The 15593-nt window shown below is 44.2% G+C and overlaps 1 protein-coding gene across 1 annotated transcript in view; it reads right to left on the bottom strand.

Annotated features, from left to right (window-relative positions):
- The window catches only part of LOC137342237 (PGAP2-interacting protein-like), a 77638-nt gene that overhangs the window by 51953 nt on the left and 10092 nt on the right, over positions 1–15593 (bottom strand). Inside the window, exons 4-7 of the mRNA XM_068006424.1 lie at positions 14745–14899; positions 8697–8904; positions 7416–7501; positions 4190–4444 (exon numbers count right to left, since the gene is read on the bottom strand). Of these exons, the coding sequence (XP_067862525.1) occupies positions 4190–4444; positions 7416–7501; positions 8697–8904; positions 14745–14899 (704 nt within the window). The remainder of the gene's footprint in view (positions 1–4189; positions 4445–7415; positions 7502–8696; positions 8905–14744; positions 14900–15593) is intronic.

The raw sequence follows: 15593 nt of genomic DNA on the forward strand, positions 1-15593 counted from the left end.
GGAGTGACATGTGCAATTTTCCAATCTAGAGGGACAGTTCCTGAATCTAGAGAACTTTGAAAGATTATAGTTAGGGCATCTGCAATGTGCTCACCTACTTCCTTTAAAACCCTGGAATGGAAACCATCTGGTCCTGGGGATTTGTCACTCTTTAGTGCTATTATTTTCTTAATTACTGTTGCTTTACTCATGTTAATTTTATCGAGTCCCTGTCCCCGATTCAATATTAGTTTTCTTGGGATTTCTGGCATGCTATCCTCTTTTTCTACTGTAAATACTGACGCAAAGTAATTGTTCCTATTTCTTATGTTCTTATGCCAACTACATTAAAATGAGCTGTTACAAAATATTTCAGAAGGGACTAAACACAAAATATCTCTGTATACTGATGACAGACATCTATAAGTAACCACCTCACTCCCAAGCATCTTTCAAAGCATAAGGACATAAGAAATAGGAGCAGGAGCCTGCTCCGCCATTCAATAAGATCATGGCTGATCTTAGACCTCAACTCCACTTTTCCGCCCTATCCCCATATTCCTTGATTCCCTTAGTGTACAAATTTCCTTCAATCTCAGTCTTGAATATACTCAACGGCTGAGGATCCACAGCCCTCTGGGGCTGAGAATTCCCAAGAATCATAACCCTCCGAGTGAAAAAAAATTTCCCCATCAGTCCTAAACGGCCGACCCCTTATCTTGAGACCATGACCTCTAGTTCTAGACTCTCCAGCCAGGGGAAACAACCTCTCAGCACCTACCCTGTCAAGCCCTCTAAGAATTTTATACGTTTCAATGAGATCACCTCTCATTCTTCTAAAGTCCAGAGAGTATAGGCCCATTCTACTCAAACTCTCCTCATAGGACAGCCCTCTCATCCCAGGAATCAACCTAGTGAACCTTCATTGTACCCTCTCTAAGACAAGTATATCCTTCCTTAGGTAAGGAGACCAAAACTGTACACAGTACTCCAGGTGTGGTCTCACCAGAGCTCTGTACAATTGCAGCAAGACCTCCTTACTCCTGTTCCTAAATACAGGAATCCTACTCCTTTACATGGTCAGAGGCCAGCTTTAGATACCTTGTTGTACATGTTACATGGAAACTCGCCAACCTGTACAAAGGGAACTCCCCCCCCCCCCCAAACATATACACTAACCTAACCAGTTGCAATAACGTGCTCGTAACACACTTGGGTAGGATGAACATAACAAAGATTAACATTCTCACCTGCCTCCTCTACCTATTTTAGATGTCAGCCTAATAATTGGTTTGATCTTTGTTACATCTCCGAAGTTCTTCTTGGTGGGCAAGAGGCCACAAATAGGCCTCAAACATGTCCAGCTCCCAAAAGAGGGGAACACTCAGACTCTCAAATTCCAGACACTATTACTGGGAAGCCCAGACCAAAGTGATTGTGGTCTGGTCCCTATTCCCCCCAGCAAAACGATGGCTAGGAATGGAAACCAGGACCTCCTTCCCAATCCACCTGAACAGCTTACCATTCATACAAAGGTATCAGCCTTAGCTCAGTGGTAGTACTACCGCCTCTGCATCAGAGGGTCATGGGTTCAAACACTCCTCCAGAGTCTTAAGAACATTATCTAGGCTGACACTTCACTGGAGTACTGAGGGAGTCCTGCACTGTCAGAGGCGCCGTCTTTCAGATGACACATTAAACAGAGGCCCTATCTGCCCTCTTTGGAGGATGTAAAAGGTCTCATGACACTATTCAAAGAACAGAACAGTTCTTCCGGTGTCCTGGCCAACATTTCTCCCTCAACCAACATTACTGAAACACATTGGCCCTGATATTTAAGGGGAGGCGGGGAGGGAACTTTTAGCGGCCAGGAAATCTGGAAATGCAGAGGTCCTGCTGAATTTAATGACAGGACCTCATTTGAATATTTTTTCTCCATTTCCCAGCTTGCAGCTGTCCAGATTGAGAGGGTGGTTTGCTGTCGGACAGGAAGGCCTGCGGTCCAAGGCCGCAGCCGAGGACTGGAGTGGAGGGAGGGCGGAAAGAGAAACTGAATGTGGGTGGGGGGTGGGGGGAGCGGACACAGAGAGAAACACTCCTGCTACTATTGGCTCACAAGCAGTGCTCTAAAAAGCATTCACCTGCTGAATACGGTAGTTCTCGCCTCCCTTCAGCTGCTGGGTTTCTCGAGCGCCAGGAAACCCAGCCCACTGCCATGAATTCTAAATGGCTGCTAAAATCTGAGCCTCATTAACATATTTTAATTACTTACCTGCCTTTCAAGAGCAGCTTACTCACCCGGTTAAACCGGAAGTAGGTGCCTTTGCGGCGGGTTAAGGTCAGGTTTCAGATTTTTAAGAATTTAACGCCACTCCTCTCCCGCCCGTCCATGGGGTAAAATTCCCCCCATTATCTAGTCATTTATCTCATTGCTGTTTATACACAAATGGCTGCTGTGTTTCCCTACATTACAATAACAACTACACTTCAATCTTCTACACATATTCTGGTCAAGCTTCTGTATCTAGCCATTCTAGATAGCAATCTAGGAAACCACCAGGAACACGACTAGTCTTAGTATCCCAGAGAACCCAGCTCAGTGGCAGCTAGGCCTGCCCAATGGAGGAGGGTCCTTCACAATGAGGAGGAAAGCACAATTTTTGTTACTAATTGCAAGAAGATGCATCCCCCCTTTTGTGGCAGAGTGCAGCCCACCCACCCATAAAAACCCCATGTGACTGAAATACATGTGGGTATATGCCGATCAGAAGAAGTGATATTTGGCCTCTGCCTGGAACTGGGGAAATAACCGACAATATGCTGGGCTCGTTCCTCCAACCCCAAGCCTAAGTAACACCCAGAGCTCAAGACCAAACAAGCTGCCTCAACCCCAAGCCTACAATGATCCCTGTGCAAGTGCAATCAGGTCAGGAAATCTGATGTACCGATGGATTCCTCCCACACGAACTGTACAATCAAAATGTACAGTGACTCCATAAAATATGTATGCGAGTCTAAACTTTGGTAACATTTGTGTGAATGTACACCCATGGCTACAGTAGCCTCAGAAAATAAATATGAATGTACTTTCTTGGGAACCCAATAAAGCAAATAAATAAATAGAATGACCATGAATTTCCGCAGAGGTTATCCCGAACTCCGCCATAACTCCAGCTGAAGATCGGCAGGACCCACGGAGAAATGGCGCAAGTGGCCATTTTCAGGCATTTACTTTGTTTCTCCAGCAGTTCTGCTGAGGTTACGGCAGAGGAGCGGGAGAACCCCCATGAAAACTCAGGACCAATCACTTTGCTGAAGGGTTGTGAGCTGCAGTGGATTAGAATATGGTCTTTTCACCTTTGAAACCTGGCTCTTTAGTAGGGTGTTAGTGATGCCAATTTTCAATGTGCAGGTCTCACACAGCTGACAGCAATCTCAGATTCCCTAAGGGTGACTGTCAGGAAGACCTAGTGAAAAAAAAGTGGTTTATTTCAAACAGGTTCAAAAGTAGCATAGGAAAGCAGGAATGTAGTACAGCCGTATTAAGTGTCATACAAGAATTTCTGTCCTATGGTAGTCTCCTCTTCTCTGCTGTTTGTAAAGCATTTGTGAGACTTGTTTGTGTACATTCAACCCAGCTCCTATTGGGAGTCAAGTCCTCAGAACAAACCTGGCCGTAATTCAACACTAAATTAACAATCTCATTCAATGACAGGGATAAATTAATTCATTGGTACCGGTGGAAGTCTGAGGACATTACTAGGACAGAGGAGAGAACGCTTTTCTTTTCCAGTGATTGTTGTCATTGGGTGTCCAAAAAGGAAAAGTGTGTACTTTTATCCTCCAACGATAACCCTCACCTTCATACACACAAAAAAGTAATGTTTTATATATCTTTTTTAAATGTGTGAACTAATGCTTGCTTTGGCAGCCCATAGTGGACAAGATTTTTTTTTGCCAGTGACGATAAATGGGCAATATTCTAGCTTATAAAGTATTAAATTACTACATTTGTCAACCAATTGTTAAAAATCATTACACTCTCCACTGAAACTAGAGAGGAGATAGGTTATTAATAAAAAAAAGTTGATGATAAAATTGGAAAAATGTAGCTTGGAGGTTTTTCCTGAATTTGTTTTCAGACTTACAAGAATATGTTTCTCCCTGTCTTATGGCTAGTTTAATCCATATTTTATTTTAAACCACATACCCAAAACTACCATTGTTTTTTCTCTAGTAATGGCACCTCCAGGAACAAAGTTATAAGCTGTGCACCACACTGTGCTGAGCATCTCCAGCATGTATACCAACAATGCCGTGCCCAAGGCCTTCCCTGGACGTCCTGAGCTGATGAGACGGTCAGTCAAGTGGGGCCAAAGAGACATGGTGTAAATGGCCAACACAGTTCCTGCAGCAAATGCCCCTTCCCTCCGAAGGTAGAAGATACCAATTGCTGATGCCACTCCTGTAAAAACAATAAAGAAATCTGTTACCATAACAGAAGTCTGCTTGGCATCCCCATTAATTAACCAGTGTGAAAATTTACTATAGAATGAGTCTGTATCACATACAATAAACCAGCTCCGCCTGTAACCAGGATTCATTGCTGAAACCAAGACTATAAATTCCCATAAGGTCCAACAGTACAAATCCTGCTTGTGCATGATTCTGGTGGGAACGATGCAATGAAGGGAGATCAAAATACGTTACAGCGCAGAGCCAGGACATTTGCCATTCTGCGCCACTGCTTTTCCATATGAGCCACCTGATTCTAATTCCAATCTTCTTCTTACTCCCCCTACCCTTTAATATGCCTCTTTGTCAAGCAACTAATTCCCTTAAATAATTTATGGACTCTGCTTCAACAGAGGGATCTGGGGGTACAGATACACAAATCACTAAAAGTATCAACACAGGTTAATAAGACCATTAAAAAAAAGCAAACAAAGCACATGGGTTCTTTTCTAGAGGGATAGCAGAGAAGTTATGTTAAACTTGTAAAGAACTTTGATTAGACCACACTTGGGAGTACTGGGAACAGTTCTGGTCTCCATATTATGAAAAGGATGTAGAGGCACTGGTGAAGGTGCAAAAAAGATTTACTAGGGTGATACCAGAACTGAGAGAAACCTATCAGGAAAGATTGAAGCAGAGTCCATAAATTATTTTAAGGGAATTAGTTGCTTGACAAAGAGGCATATTAAAGGGTAGGGGGAGTAAGAAGAAGAAGGCAGTGGAGGCCAAATCATTAGATGTATTCAAGAAGGAGATAGATATATTTCTTCATGCTAAAGGGATCAAGGGATATGGGGAAAAAGCAGGAACAGGGTACTGAGTTAGACGATCAGCCAAGATCATTTTGAATGGCGGAGCAGGCACGAAGGGCCGAATGGCCTACTCTTGCTCCTATTTTCTATGTTTCAATGTAACAATGGTTTGTGATAGAGAATTTGGCGTTTTAACCACCCACTGGATAAAGATTTTTTTCTAAGCTGCCATTTAATTCTTTTTGTGATTGTGTTATATTTGCGAACCCCAACCCCCCCCACATTACCATCTTGTTGACAAGTGAACTATCCAGTCATACTCCTGTTGATATTCAGTGGGAAATGAGATGAAAATGGTGGCCTTGCTCAACAAAGCATCAGTTACCCGTGTGATTAACTTGTACTGCAGACATTCTCTCTACTAGTCCGGAAGGTGGAGGAAGCATTAAAGTTGAAGTGAGCTGAGTACCACTGGTAGAACCACTCCGATGTTGGAGGATTGTTGAGTCTCCTTGCACCAGATGGCAAACTCTGCAACTAGCCCCCTGCTCAACCTCAGCTTGCAGAAGCAATTCTCTTCCCTCAGTTCCAGTTAACTGTTGTGGTTGGTGACATCTGATCTACCTGCACGCTTTCTTTGTTGTTCTTCATCCTCTTGCATGAAATCCTGTGATAGTAGGCCATTGAAAGCAATCCCCATCTCTTGCAATGGGTGTCAGGGGGGAAAAATGGTAATGTACCTTTAAGGGATTCCTGCCTGACAGGCAAGAACCTCACTGGCCTTTAAGGCACATTTTAAATGGAGAGCTTAGCATTGGGTGGAAACAAGTTGGGAAAGCAGGGAAATCATAGGTTACCTCATAATGTCCTGATTTGAATAAAACTCAGTTACCTACTGAAGCTCTTATACAAATCATCCCTTGCAGAAAACCAGGCCAGAAATCTTGCATGCAGCATGAACTGGGCAAGGAGCCAGCAAGTTCCTTAACTTGTGATTTTCCAGTCCCTACTTCATCAGTTCCCACCAGCAAAAACAGTTTCACCAGCAGGAATTTCTACCCTGTTGTTTCCTGATCGTTACCATTAATGTAAGAGTTAATCAAAATTGTCTCGATCAAATAAATTGCAGAGAAATACAAAAGCTGGTCAGAATGAGAGTGGGTTTCTAGTACTGTTTCAAGACAAATCATTTTATCAGGAAAATAGGCTGTATCACGGAAGGAAGAAAGGGAGTACTTGCATTTATATAGCACCTTTCATGATCTCAGGATATCCCAAAGCATTTCACAGCCAATAACGCACTTTTGAAGTGTAGTCACTATTGTAACGTAGGAAATGCGGCAGCCAAATTGCCCTCAGCAAGGTTTCTTATTACTGGATGCACAGGTTCCCATTGATCAGTTAAGCATTTGTTACTGCGCCATATTGGCTATAAAAATGGAAGATGAGCACTCTTTTTCGCCTCAGCAAGTAGTGATTTTCACAGTAGCGGTGGGGAACATGTTCCCAACTAGACAGAATCCACACAACTGGTGCCACACCCAACTGCCAAGATTCCAGTCACTCAAAGGGGTACTTTTATGAACATGATTTAACAATTAACGCCACAAATTAACTTAAGTGATCACAGAGTGTTGGTTATTACCCATCCTATGGGCAAATATCAGAAAGTGCACAGCACATCAGTTGGATGCCCTGATACAGCTATCGACCAAGGCACAAAACAGAAAATAGGTCTTGTTATAGAGCAGTGAGTAAATGACCCACATGATATGGCACTGAGACAGACAGAAAGATCTGTAGTTTGTTCTCTGGTCTGTACTGAGTTAACCATCAGCTGGAGCAGCTGTGGAGCATTTCAATTATTTACCGGGTCCCCAGATGAGGTGACAGCCAGAGTCCCCTCTATTGATTACCGTGCGGTAGCTAGTGATATCTGCTAGAATTGCACATGTGGATATTGAGTGAGAACAGGATTGGGGCTGCTGTAATGTTCCATGATCAAATAACCTGCTGACACTTACTGACTAGCCCACATGAAGAGTGGCAACTTAGATTAAGTACCATGGGTCTGCACACCAACATCTAGGAGGAGGAGTAACAAGAAAAAAAAATCCATTGCTTTCTAAAAGTACAGAATACTATTACCAGGCACTGTGAATCCCATACCTATTAGCCAAAAGGCAAGGCTGTTAACAACAGAAGGCCAAAATGATAACATCACACCGAGAGCCAGGGCAATCAAAATCACACCTCTGAAAGAAGAAAAAAAGCTCTTTTATATTAAAACACACACTTCAGAAACCACAGTTTATAACCACAGTCTCTACCCCAATAACATCAATCCAAATTCAAAACCTCCTGTTTCAAGCAAGATTTCCAATTTTTGTTGAGAGGGGAGAGAAGAGGTTGAGAGAAAGAGAGAAACAGAAGAAGAGAGAAAAATAGTGAAAAAGAGGAAGAAAAAAACACAAAATATCTTTCACATGCTGATCACCTTGCTGTGCATTTCCACATTTTCTGTTTTTATTCCAGATTTTCAGAGTTGTTTCTACTTCTATCAAGTGCAATACTAGAATTGAGAGCCTAAAAATTCGATGGCACCTAATAAACAGGCATGGTGCCAAAGACTTCAATTTGGCAGGCAGGAAGCGCACGCTCATTACGAGCCGTAAGAGCAATGCCCATCATATTGGTAGAGGCATAAAAATAGGCATTCAGGGCCTGCGCATATGCGAATAAAGGACCTAACGCCTGTTTGAGGCCCACTCTGCAATATTGGTTTGCCCTGAGGCAGCTAGCATCAGTTGCATTCAAAAAAATCAAGTCTAAATGTGACCTAAGGTGCTCCAGGCCACCGCTCGCCCACCTCGACCCCCCCACCGATTGCCGCCACCGCCACCCTCCCCGATCCTGGCCCCCGCTACCGCTCTCTCCTAATTGCTCCCCTCTCGGTCGCCCCCCACCTCTCCCAGTCCCCTTTAAAGACTTAACTGAGGCCTCTTCTTCGGCGAGCTCCCTAGGGACGCCCATTAGGTGGTCCGCAGCTTGCCGGTTCGATGATAATGAGACCCGAGGGCCAATATTGGGTGTGCCTCAGAACTATCCATTCAAGCGCAGGGATCGTAAATGAATGGTTCAATAATCACACGATGGAAAAAAAATAGGACGAAGCCTGAACGCAGCAGATGACACAGCTACAGCCGCTGAGCAGGTCAGGATCACAGTCAATACATCCCTAAAATGTTAGTAATGATCGCGCCAGAACATGATTTGTGTCAAAGAACCCACAATTATGATGCTGTAATATCAAGACAATGTAGCCCATGTAGGCAAAATGTTTACATTCGTCCCATACCAAAAATTTGTTTGAGCCGACAACAGAATATACTACTACATTTAACTGTAACTCAAGACTGAAATTTCCATGGAACATATGATGTCACTTACCCATAAGGATTAGGATCAGGTCCAGAATTTGGGTGACCACTCACAGCCCATCGAGAGACAAGCGAGACTTCTCCAAATAGCCAGTGCGTGAGGAATTGCAAACTCCCAAATGCTGCCCCACTCACAAGCCAACTGCACTGAGCACCAGGCTCGTTCTTTTCCTCTGTAGATTTTATTTCCTCTTTTTTCTGTGGTAGCTTCTGAAAATCTGACACAAATAACAATGTGTTTCATTTTTTTTATCACTGATTACAATCACCATTATAATAGATTGAGAACACTATCAGTTACCAGCAGATGCGCCAGAGGAGCTGAAAAACTTAAGATAATCCAGTCACTTGAATACAAACACATAAATAATAAAGGGATATCTTGGGAAAGCAGTGGGAAAACTTAGCTTATTTAAAAATGAGGAAGATCTCATTATTCATAACAAATAAAATCACAATTAAGTTGTGGGGAATATTCTTAATGACTGTGTTAAAATAATAATTCACAACTGCCCCTTAAGTATTCCATTAACAGCACAAGGGAAAAAGTTAAAGAAAAAAGTATTTTTGATCAAGTGTGGCAAAGTCCTGATTTTTGGCTGTGAGTAGACACCACAAAGCAGAGGCCAGGTGGTTCATCACAGATAAGGGTGGAAAGTCAGTGGGTGAGTCAGCATTTCCAATAGCTAATTCCAGGACTGGGAACATCTTCCTGCTTTCCCAGTCAAGAACAACGTGTCTGCTGTGTGTTGATGCACAGGAGAACAAATTAAAAATAATCACTACTGCAAAGAAGGAACATTGCATTTATATAGCACCTTTCACAGCTTCAAGACATCCCAAAGCACTTCACAGTCAATGAAGTACTTTTGAAGTTACTGTTGTAATGTAGGAAAATGCAGCAGCCAATTTGCTGTTTGTGGGGCCTTGCTGAGTGCAATGAGATAAAAGTCCTGATAATCTTTTTTAATGTTGTTGGTTGAGGGATAATTATTGACCAAGACACCAGAAGAACTCCCCTACTCTTTTTTACATCCACCCGAACAGGCAGACATCTGTTTAACGTCTCATCCAAAAGATGCAACCTCCGACAGTGCAGTCCTCATCAGTATTGCACTGAAGTGTCAGCCTAGATTATGTGCTCAAGTCTCTGGTGTGGGAATTGATCCCATGACCTTTTGACTGAGGCAAGAGTGCTACAACAAAGTTGCGACCTAACTTTCAATTATATATCAATATCCCTGGGTGGGTCACCACATTCCATTTCAAAATGCCTTGAAAACTCCTGTGTCACACGGTTTCTATCAGAAAATGCATTCTAAAAGTGTCCATATGCAGTACCCATTAAACCTTTAGGTGGCACTGTGATAGGCCATTTATAATAGTTACGTAAAGTTAGGTTCAAAAACAGTAGCACCTACTATAAACTGATGTAGCGAGGTGCCAAGCATTTCCACACAAAAGCCTTTAGGCAGCTTTCCAGCATTAAATTTAATGAAACTCCAGTGAATGAGGAAAAGCATCTTCATAAAATGATATGTGGTAAATTAATTTGCATGAATCATTTATTTATTGAGCTGTCTGCAACCCACACCCCTACTATTAAATATTTATGATTCAGAGCCGATAGAAAATGACCTCCAAGAATTCAACCTCATCCTGGCTGAATGGTACAGCGAATGTAACTAATCTGGCTGTATCTTGTGTAGAATACCAGCGTCAGACTTCTATCAGTAATATTTAATGAAACAACAAAGTCTCTCCCTTTTACTGTTGTCTCAACATCTCTTTCCCCCTTTTTCTTCAGAACTTTTTTCCTTTTTCTGCAACGTGGTCCTCTTGAGATCCACTGCCTTAACCTCCCCATCACACCCATGAGCTCCAGTGGCCTATCAAATAGTGGTGTCTGCTAATTCCCCAGACCTATCGAAAGAAACGCAACAACATTTAATGTGCCTACCTGAACCGGCCCTGCTACAATCATTTCCTACCCCCAGCAAAGGAGACATTATTCTCCCACACCCCTGCTGAAATGATATACCAATACTACAGATAGATTAACCCTCTCCAACCACATGTTGAGATGATTTTTAAGGCCCAGCAGATCGAAGGGTAGCTTACCACATCACCCCCACCCAGAGATGAAATTCTGTACCTGATAGATAGAAGGGTACCTTTGCTGGCTCCTTCCTCTTCCAGCCTCCTACTCCTCTGCTCCATTGCCCTCCACCCATTCCCCACTCTCCTCCCTCTTATTCTGCCCTCTCTTCCCCCATTCCCCTCTCCCATTCTCCTCTCCTTTTCTCTTCTATCCTGCCTTGCTCCAATAGACCCTGCCCTCTAACCCTTCTTGACCTGAATACTGCACTTAGTCTTGATTTCCCATGTGCAATGCTACAGGAAATTGACAAATAAGCAGAGTAAAACCTCAGATATTTAGACACCATCGGATTTCAAGACTCTCTGTAACTCTGAAGTGCCAATACATAAAAACATAAATTATGAAACATATTTTTAAAAAACTGCAGGAAACATGCTATCAGATGCAGTAAATGTTCAAATATATTTTAAAAAGTCACTGAAGCAAGCATTAAAGTATTGTACTACAAGTTACTGTAAATGCTTGCAAGGAGTTGAAAACCATGGGCAGCATTTTAGCACCCGCTATCGAGTGCGTTCCTGGCGGGGGGGCCCCGAAAATCGGGAAATCCCGTAGCGGGACCGGAGCCCGCCTCGAACCCACGCACTTCCGGGTTCCCCACTGACGCGCCGGCGTGCGCGCGCAGCCCCCGCTGGGCAATTAAAGCCAGCGGGATGCCACGTGAATGTATTTATTTTGCTTGTTCAGGTCATTAACTGACCTAATTAAGGGATTATGTGAGGAGGGGTGGGATTTTAGAGCAAACTGGGACTGTTTCCCACACGGGGGGAAACACTCCTAGTTCAAATGGACCTGTTGCAGCTGTCAGCCTGTGGCAGCTGCAAAGGTCCATTTGACAGGTGGGGGGGAGACCCTCACTCATTGCAGGAGGCCACTCTGTCACATGGGACAAAGTTTGGCCTCCACCACCCTCCTCCTGACAATCAAAGTCATCAACCTGCACGCTTACCCCGGGGTCCAGAGATATGTACCTACCTTGCGGACCCCCTCAGATGTACATCTTCCGGATGGGGGCCGCCGTAGCTGCAGTCATGACCTCCTCGGAGGGTGAACAGCATCACCAGCCTCGCCATCCACGCCGTCCACCTCTGACACGTGGAGCTCCACAACAGAGTGCTGTGACACATCCACCTGTACAGCAGGAGGGAGGGCTCCCGCAGAGAGAGATGCGTCGCAGAGGGCACTACCCTCGCCACAGGGTCCACAGACCAAGGCTCAGCTTCCTGGACCTCTCTGAGCAGCAGTGCACACGGAGGCTCAGAGTCACTCGACATGTAGTCGTGGACATCTGCAGCCTCCTTCATACCAAGCAGCTCCCGGCTGGCCTGAGCACCATCTTCTTACCTGTCGCTGTCAAAGTCACCACTGCCCTCAACAACCTCTCCTCCGCATCCTTCCAGGGTGCAACCGGGGACATCGCCGACGTCTCTCAGCCGTCTGCACAAAAGAGCCCTGCAAATACACCTACACCCACTCTGCAGTGACACAATGGGTGTCATCAGTTGCGGGTCTTCATAGTGATCCTCAGGAAAGGGCATTATTGCACAAACCAGACAAGATTCGCGAAGACATGGCAGTAGTGGTGCCAATATAATATGTGATGTGAGTTGCTCAGAAATTAAATATAAGTAACAACCGTGACAAACCCTCAAACACCCTTGTGCATCCCCTTCATGCTCACGACACGTTTGCCTTACGCTGCCTACTGCACATATGTGATGCGTGCCCTGTGGCTGCAGCACGGGTAGTGGCAGGTTGAGTGAGGCTGACCGTGAAAGAGATGCACGAGAGGGTGAGTATGAGATAGAGCCATGAGAATGTATGAGGATTGAGTTGAGTGGTAGTGGCGGGATAAGTACTGGCGAGGTGAGTAGGTGCAGGTAAGATGAGGATGAGGTTTGAGTGGGTATGAGGGGTGATGTGACAGAGTAGTGTTGGCAGTGCAGAAGGAGATGTGGGTTGGGGGCGGTGACGTGGCAGACGGAGTGAAGGGGAAAGAGTAAGTGTACTCACTTCGGCTGACCTACTGAGGTCATTGGAGCGCCTCCTGCATTGTATGCAGGTGGGCGATATGTTGGTGGTGCAGGTGACCTCCTCTGCCACCTCGAGCCAGGCCTTCCTGGTGGCAGAGGCAGGCCGCTTCCTCCCGCCCGCCAGGGGGAAGATCTCTGTCCTCCCCCTCCTCCTCACCCCGCGTATTGATACCTGGAGTGAGGCATCATTAAACTGGGAGCAGCCTTCCCCCTGGGCTGCTCCATGCTGTAATTTTTTCTATTTGTTGCAGCATCTGTCAGTGGAGGACTGCCCCTTTAAATAGAGCTCCTCCAGCTGACAGATCTTACTGCGCATGCGCAGCCCGCCCGACGCGCAGATCAGCAGTGGGGAACCCGGAAGACCAGGTAAATGAATCCAATTATGCTACGATCGCGCGGGGAGCTGACTGATTTCGCCGGGCGCGTTACCCACGCGCCCAATATCCCCCCCGCCACAAACCCGCAGCCCTGGTAACATCGGGCCCCATGAATCTCAGAACACAAAATTGTAGCCTTTACAATGAAATGTCCACAATTGTTTTTTTTTATTCGTTCACGGGATGTGGGCGTCGCTGGCAAGGCCGGCATTTATTGCCCATCCCTAATTGCCCTTGAGAAGGTGGTGGTGAGCCGCCTTCTTGAACCGCTGCAGTCCATGTGGTGACGGTTCTCCCACAGTGCTGTTAGGAAGGGAGTTCCAGGATTTTGACCCAGCGACAATGAAGGAACGGCGATATATTTCCAAGTCGGGATGGTATGTGACTTGGAGGGGAACGTGCAGGTGGTGTTGTTCCCATGCGCCTGCTGCCCTTGTCCTTCTAGGTGGTAGAGTTCGCGGGTTTGGGAGGTGCTGTCGAATTGTGCGACTGTACTGTAAAATACTCTGTTCCCTTTTGTTTTGCACCAGCATGGACGTTTTGCACTAAATTAAGCAACAATAAGTCCCGAGGAAATTATTTTATTCAAAACTTGCCGGGTGCAGAGCCTTCAACCCAGTAGTGTTAATGAGTTTCACCTTAGTGACAGCATAATAGTGGTCAATGGTAGTGTTAATTTTCTAACCTGCAAAACCACATAACAATCAAAAATCAACTGTTGACTCCAATAGGCATCCAATTCATATTGTGAATTCCTTCATTTAAAAAAAGAGGAAATTGCCCCCCCCCCCACTTTATAGCTGTTATACATGGAAATATATAGAAGTTACAACGCAGAACCAGGTAATTCGGCCCAACCAGTTCATGTCGGTGTTTACCCTGCACACATGCAAATATTTCTAATCACATTTACCCAGCCTGTTCTCGTATCCCTTCATCCACCTATCCAATCTAATCTTGAATGGACATAGTTTCTGCCCCAACCACTAACCCTGGAAGTGAATTCTACAGCCTCACAACTCTGTGTGAAGAAGTTTCTCCTGACCCCTGTTCTAAATGTTTTACATTAAATATTATATCTGTGGCCCTTCGTTCTTGACCCCTCAACTATGGAACAGTCTGCTTTTACCTATCCTGTTCCATCATTTCATAATTTTAAAAAATTCTATAATATCGTCCCAGAATCTGCATGTTCTAACCAAAAAAGACCCAACATTTCAGGTTGTGTATTTCCACCGTTTCATTATAAAGATTACCCAATCGAGCCACAGCTAAATGCTAAATAAACCTGTCAAATGGATTTCTACCTGGTCAAAGGATACTATTTGGCAAATCATAAATATTCCGAAAAATTTACTTTTCAAAATTAAAAAAAAATCTGAAATAAATGTTAAGAATGCTTAGCCAGCAGTTTCTACCTAGACTAGCCAGAGGAACAATGTAACTTCCTTGAACATTACACTGTATTGCTTGAATGTTTTCTTTACCTGAATGTATTCTGTCCAAAGTCCCTATTGCACCCAGGGACAGTATTAAAGAGTTGAATGTGTTGCATGTCCACACTGGGTTCAGGGAGGTATGCCAGATCCTGAGTACAAGTAGTACCACATGACCCAGAATGAAACCCCAGATTCTGCAGAGCCTATAAATACAAAATCCAATAAATATGTTAGTATTTGTTTACCCTTTGTGGGAAGACATTACATTTGGGTATACCTAAAGAGTTGCTTTTGTGTAACCACTCAGTTGTCAGTCCAATTATTTTACATTCAGTTTTCAATAATTTATCCACAAAACCTCACTTCAAATAAATTCTAGTTTGTCCTTTTTCATTGCTTTCCTCAACCTTCAGCGAAGAATGTTTTTGTATGGGCCATAGGTATTTCTTTATCCAACTTCAAAGGTACTCTATCATCTGACAGAAGGCATGCTTGATAGAGTAATAATGTGTCCTCTGCCATTCCTCCATCCCCCAACCCCTGCCCCCCCAGCACCAAAAAATGGACCACATCAACACTGTAAGCCATTCTATACAGCAGCCTGGCTGGGAACCACCTACGGAAAGAAGCTGAATTCAATTCATATCCTCTGAACAGAATTCCAAGATTTCACTATTGTCACTACAGGGCTACTTGTTAAAGACACTCTTTGGATACCTTCACAGATTGGAGAGACATATACATCTGAATGGTTTGCCAAACACCCCTGTCTGAATAAATGAATGATTCGGATAAATGGTCAAATATTATATCCATTAATGCAATACATTACATGATATTCATTTAGCATGGATGTGTAATAATACAGCAAAATAATCATAAGTAGTATTCTGATAA

Source organism: Heptranchias perlo, chromosome 1 (genome assembly GCF_035084215.1).
Source record: "Heptranchias perlo isolate sHepPer1 chromosome 1, sHepPer1.hap1, whole genome shotgun sequence".
NCBI classification, from domain to species: Eukaryota; Metazoa; Chordata; class Chondrichthyes; order Hexanchiformes; family Hexanchidae; genus Heptranchias; species Heptranchias perlo.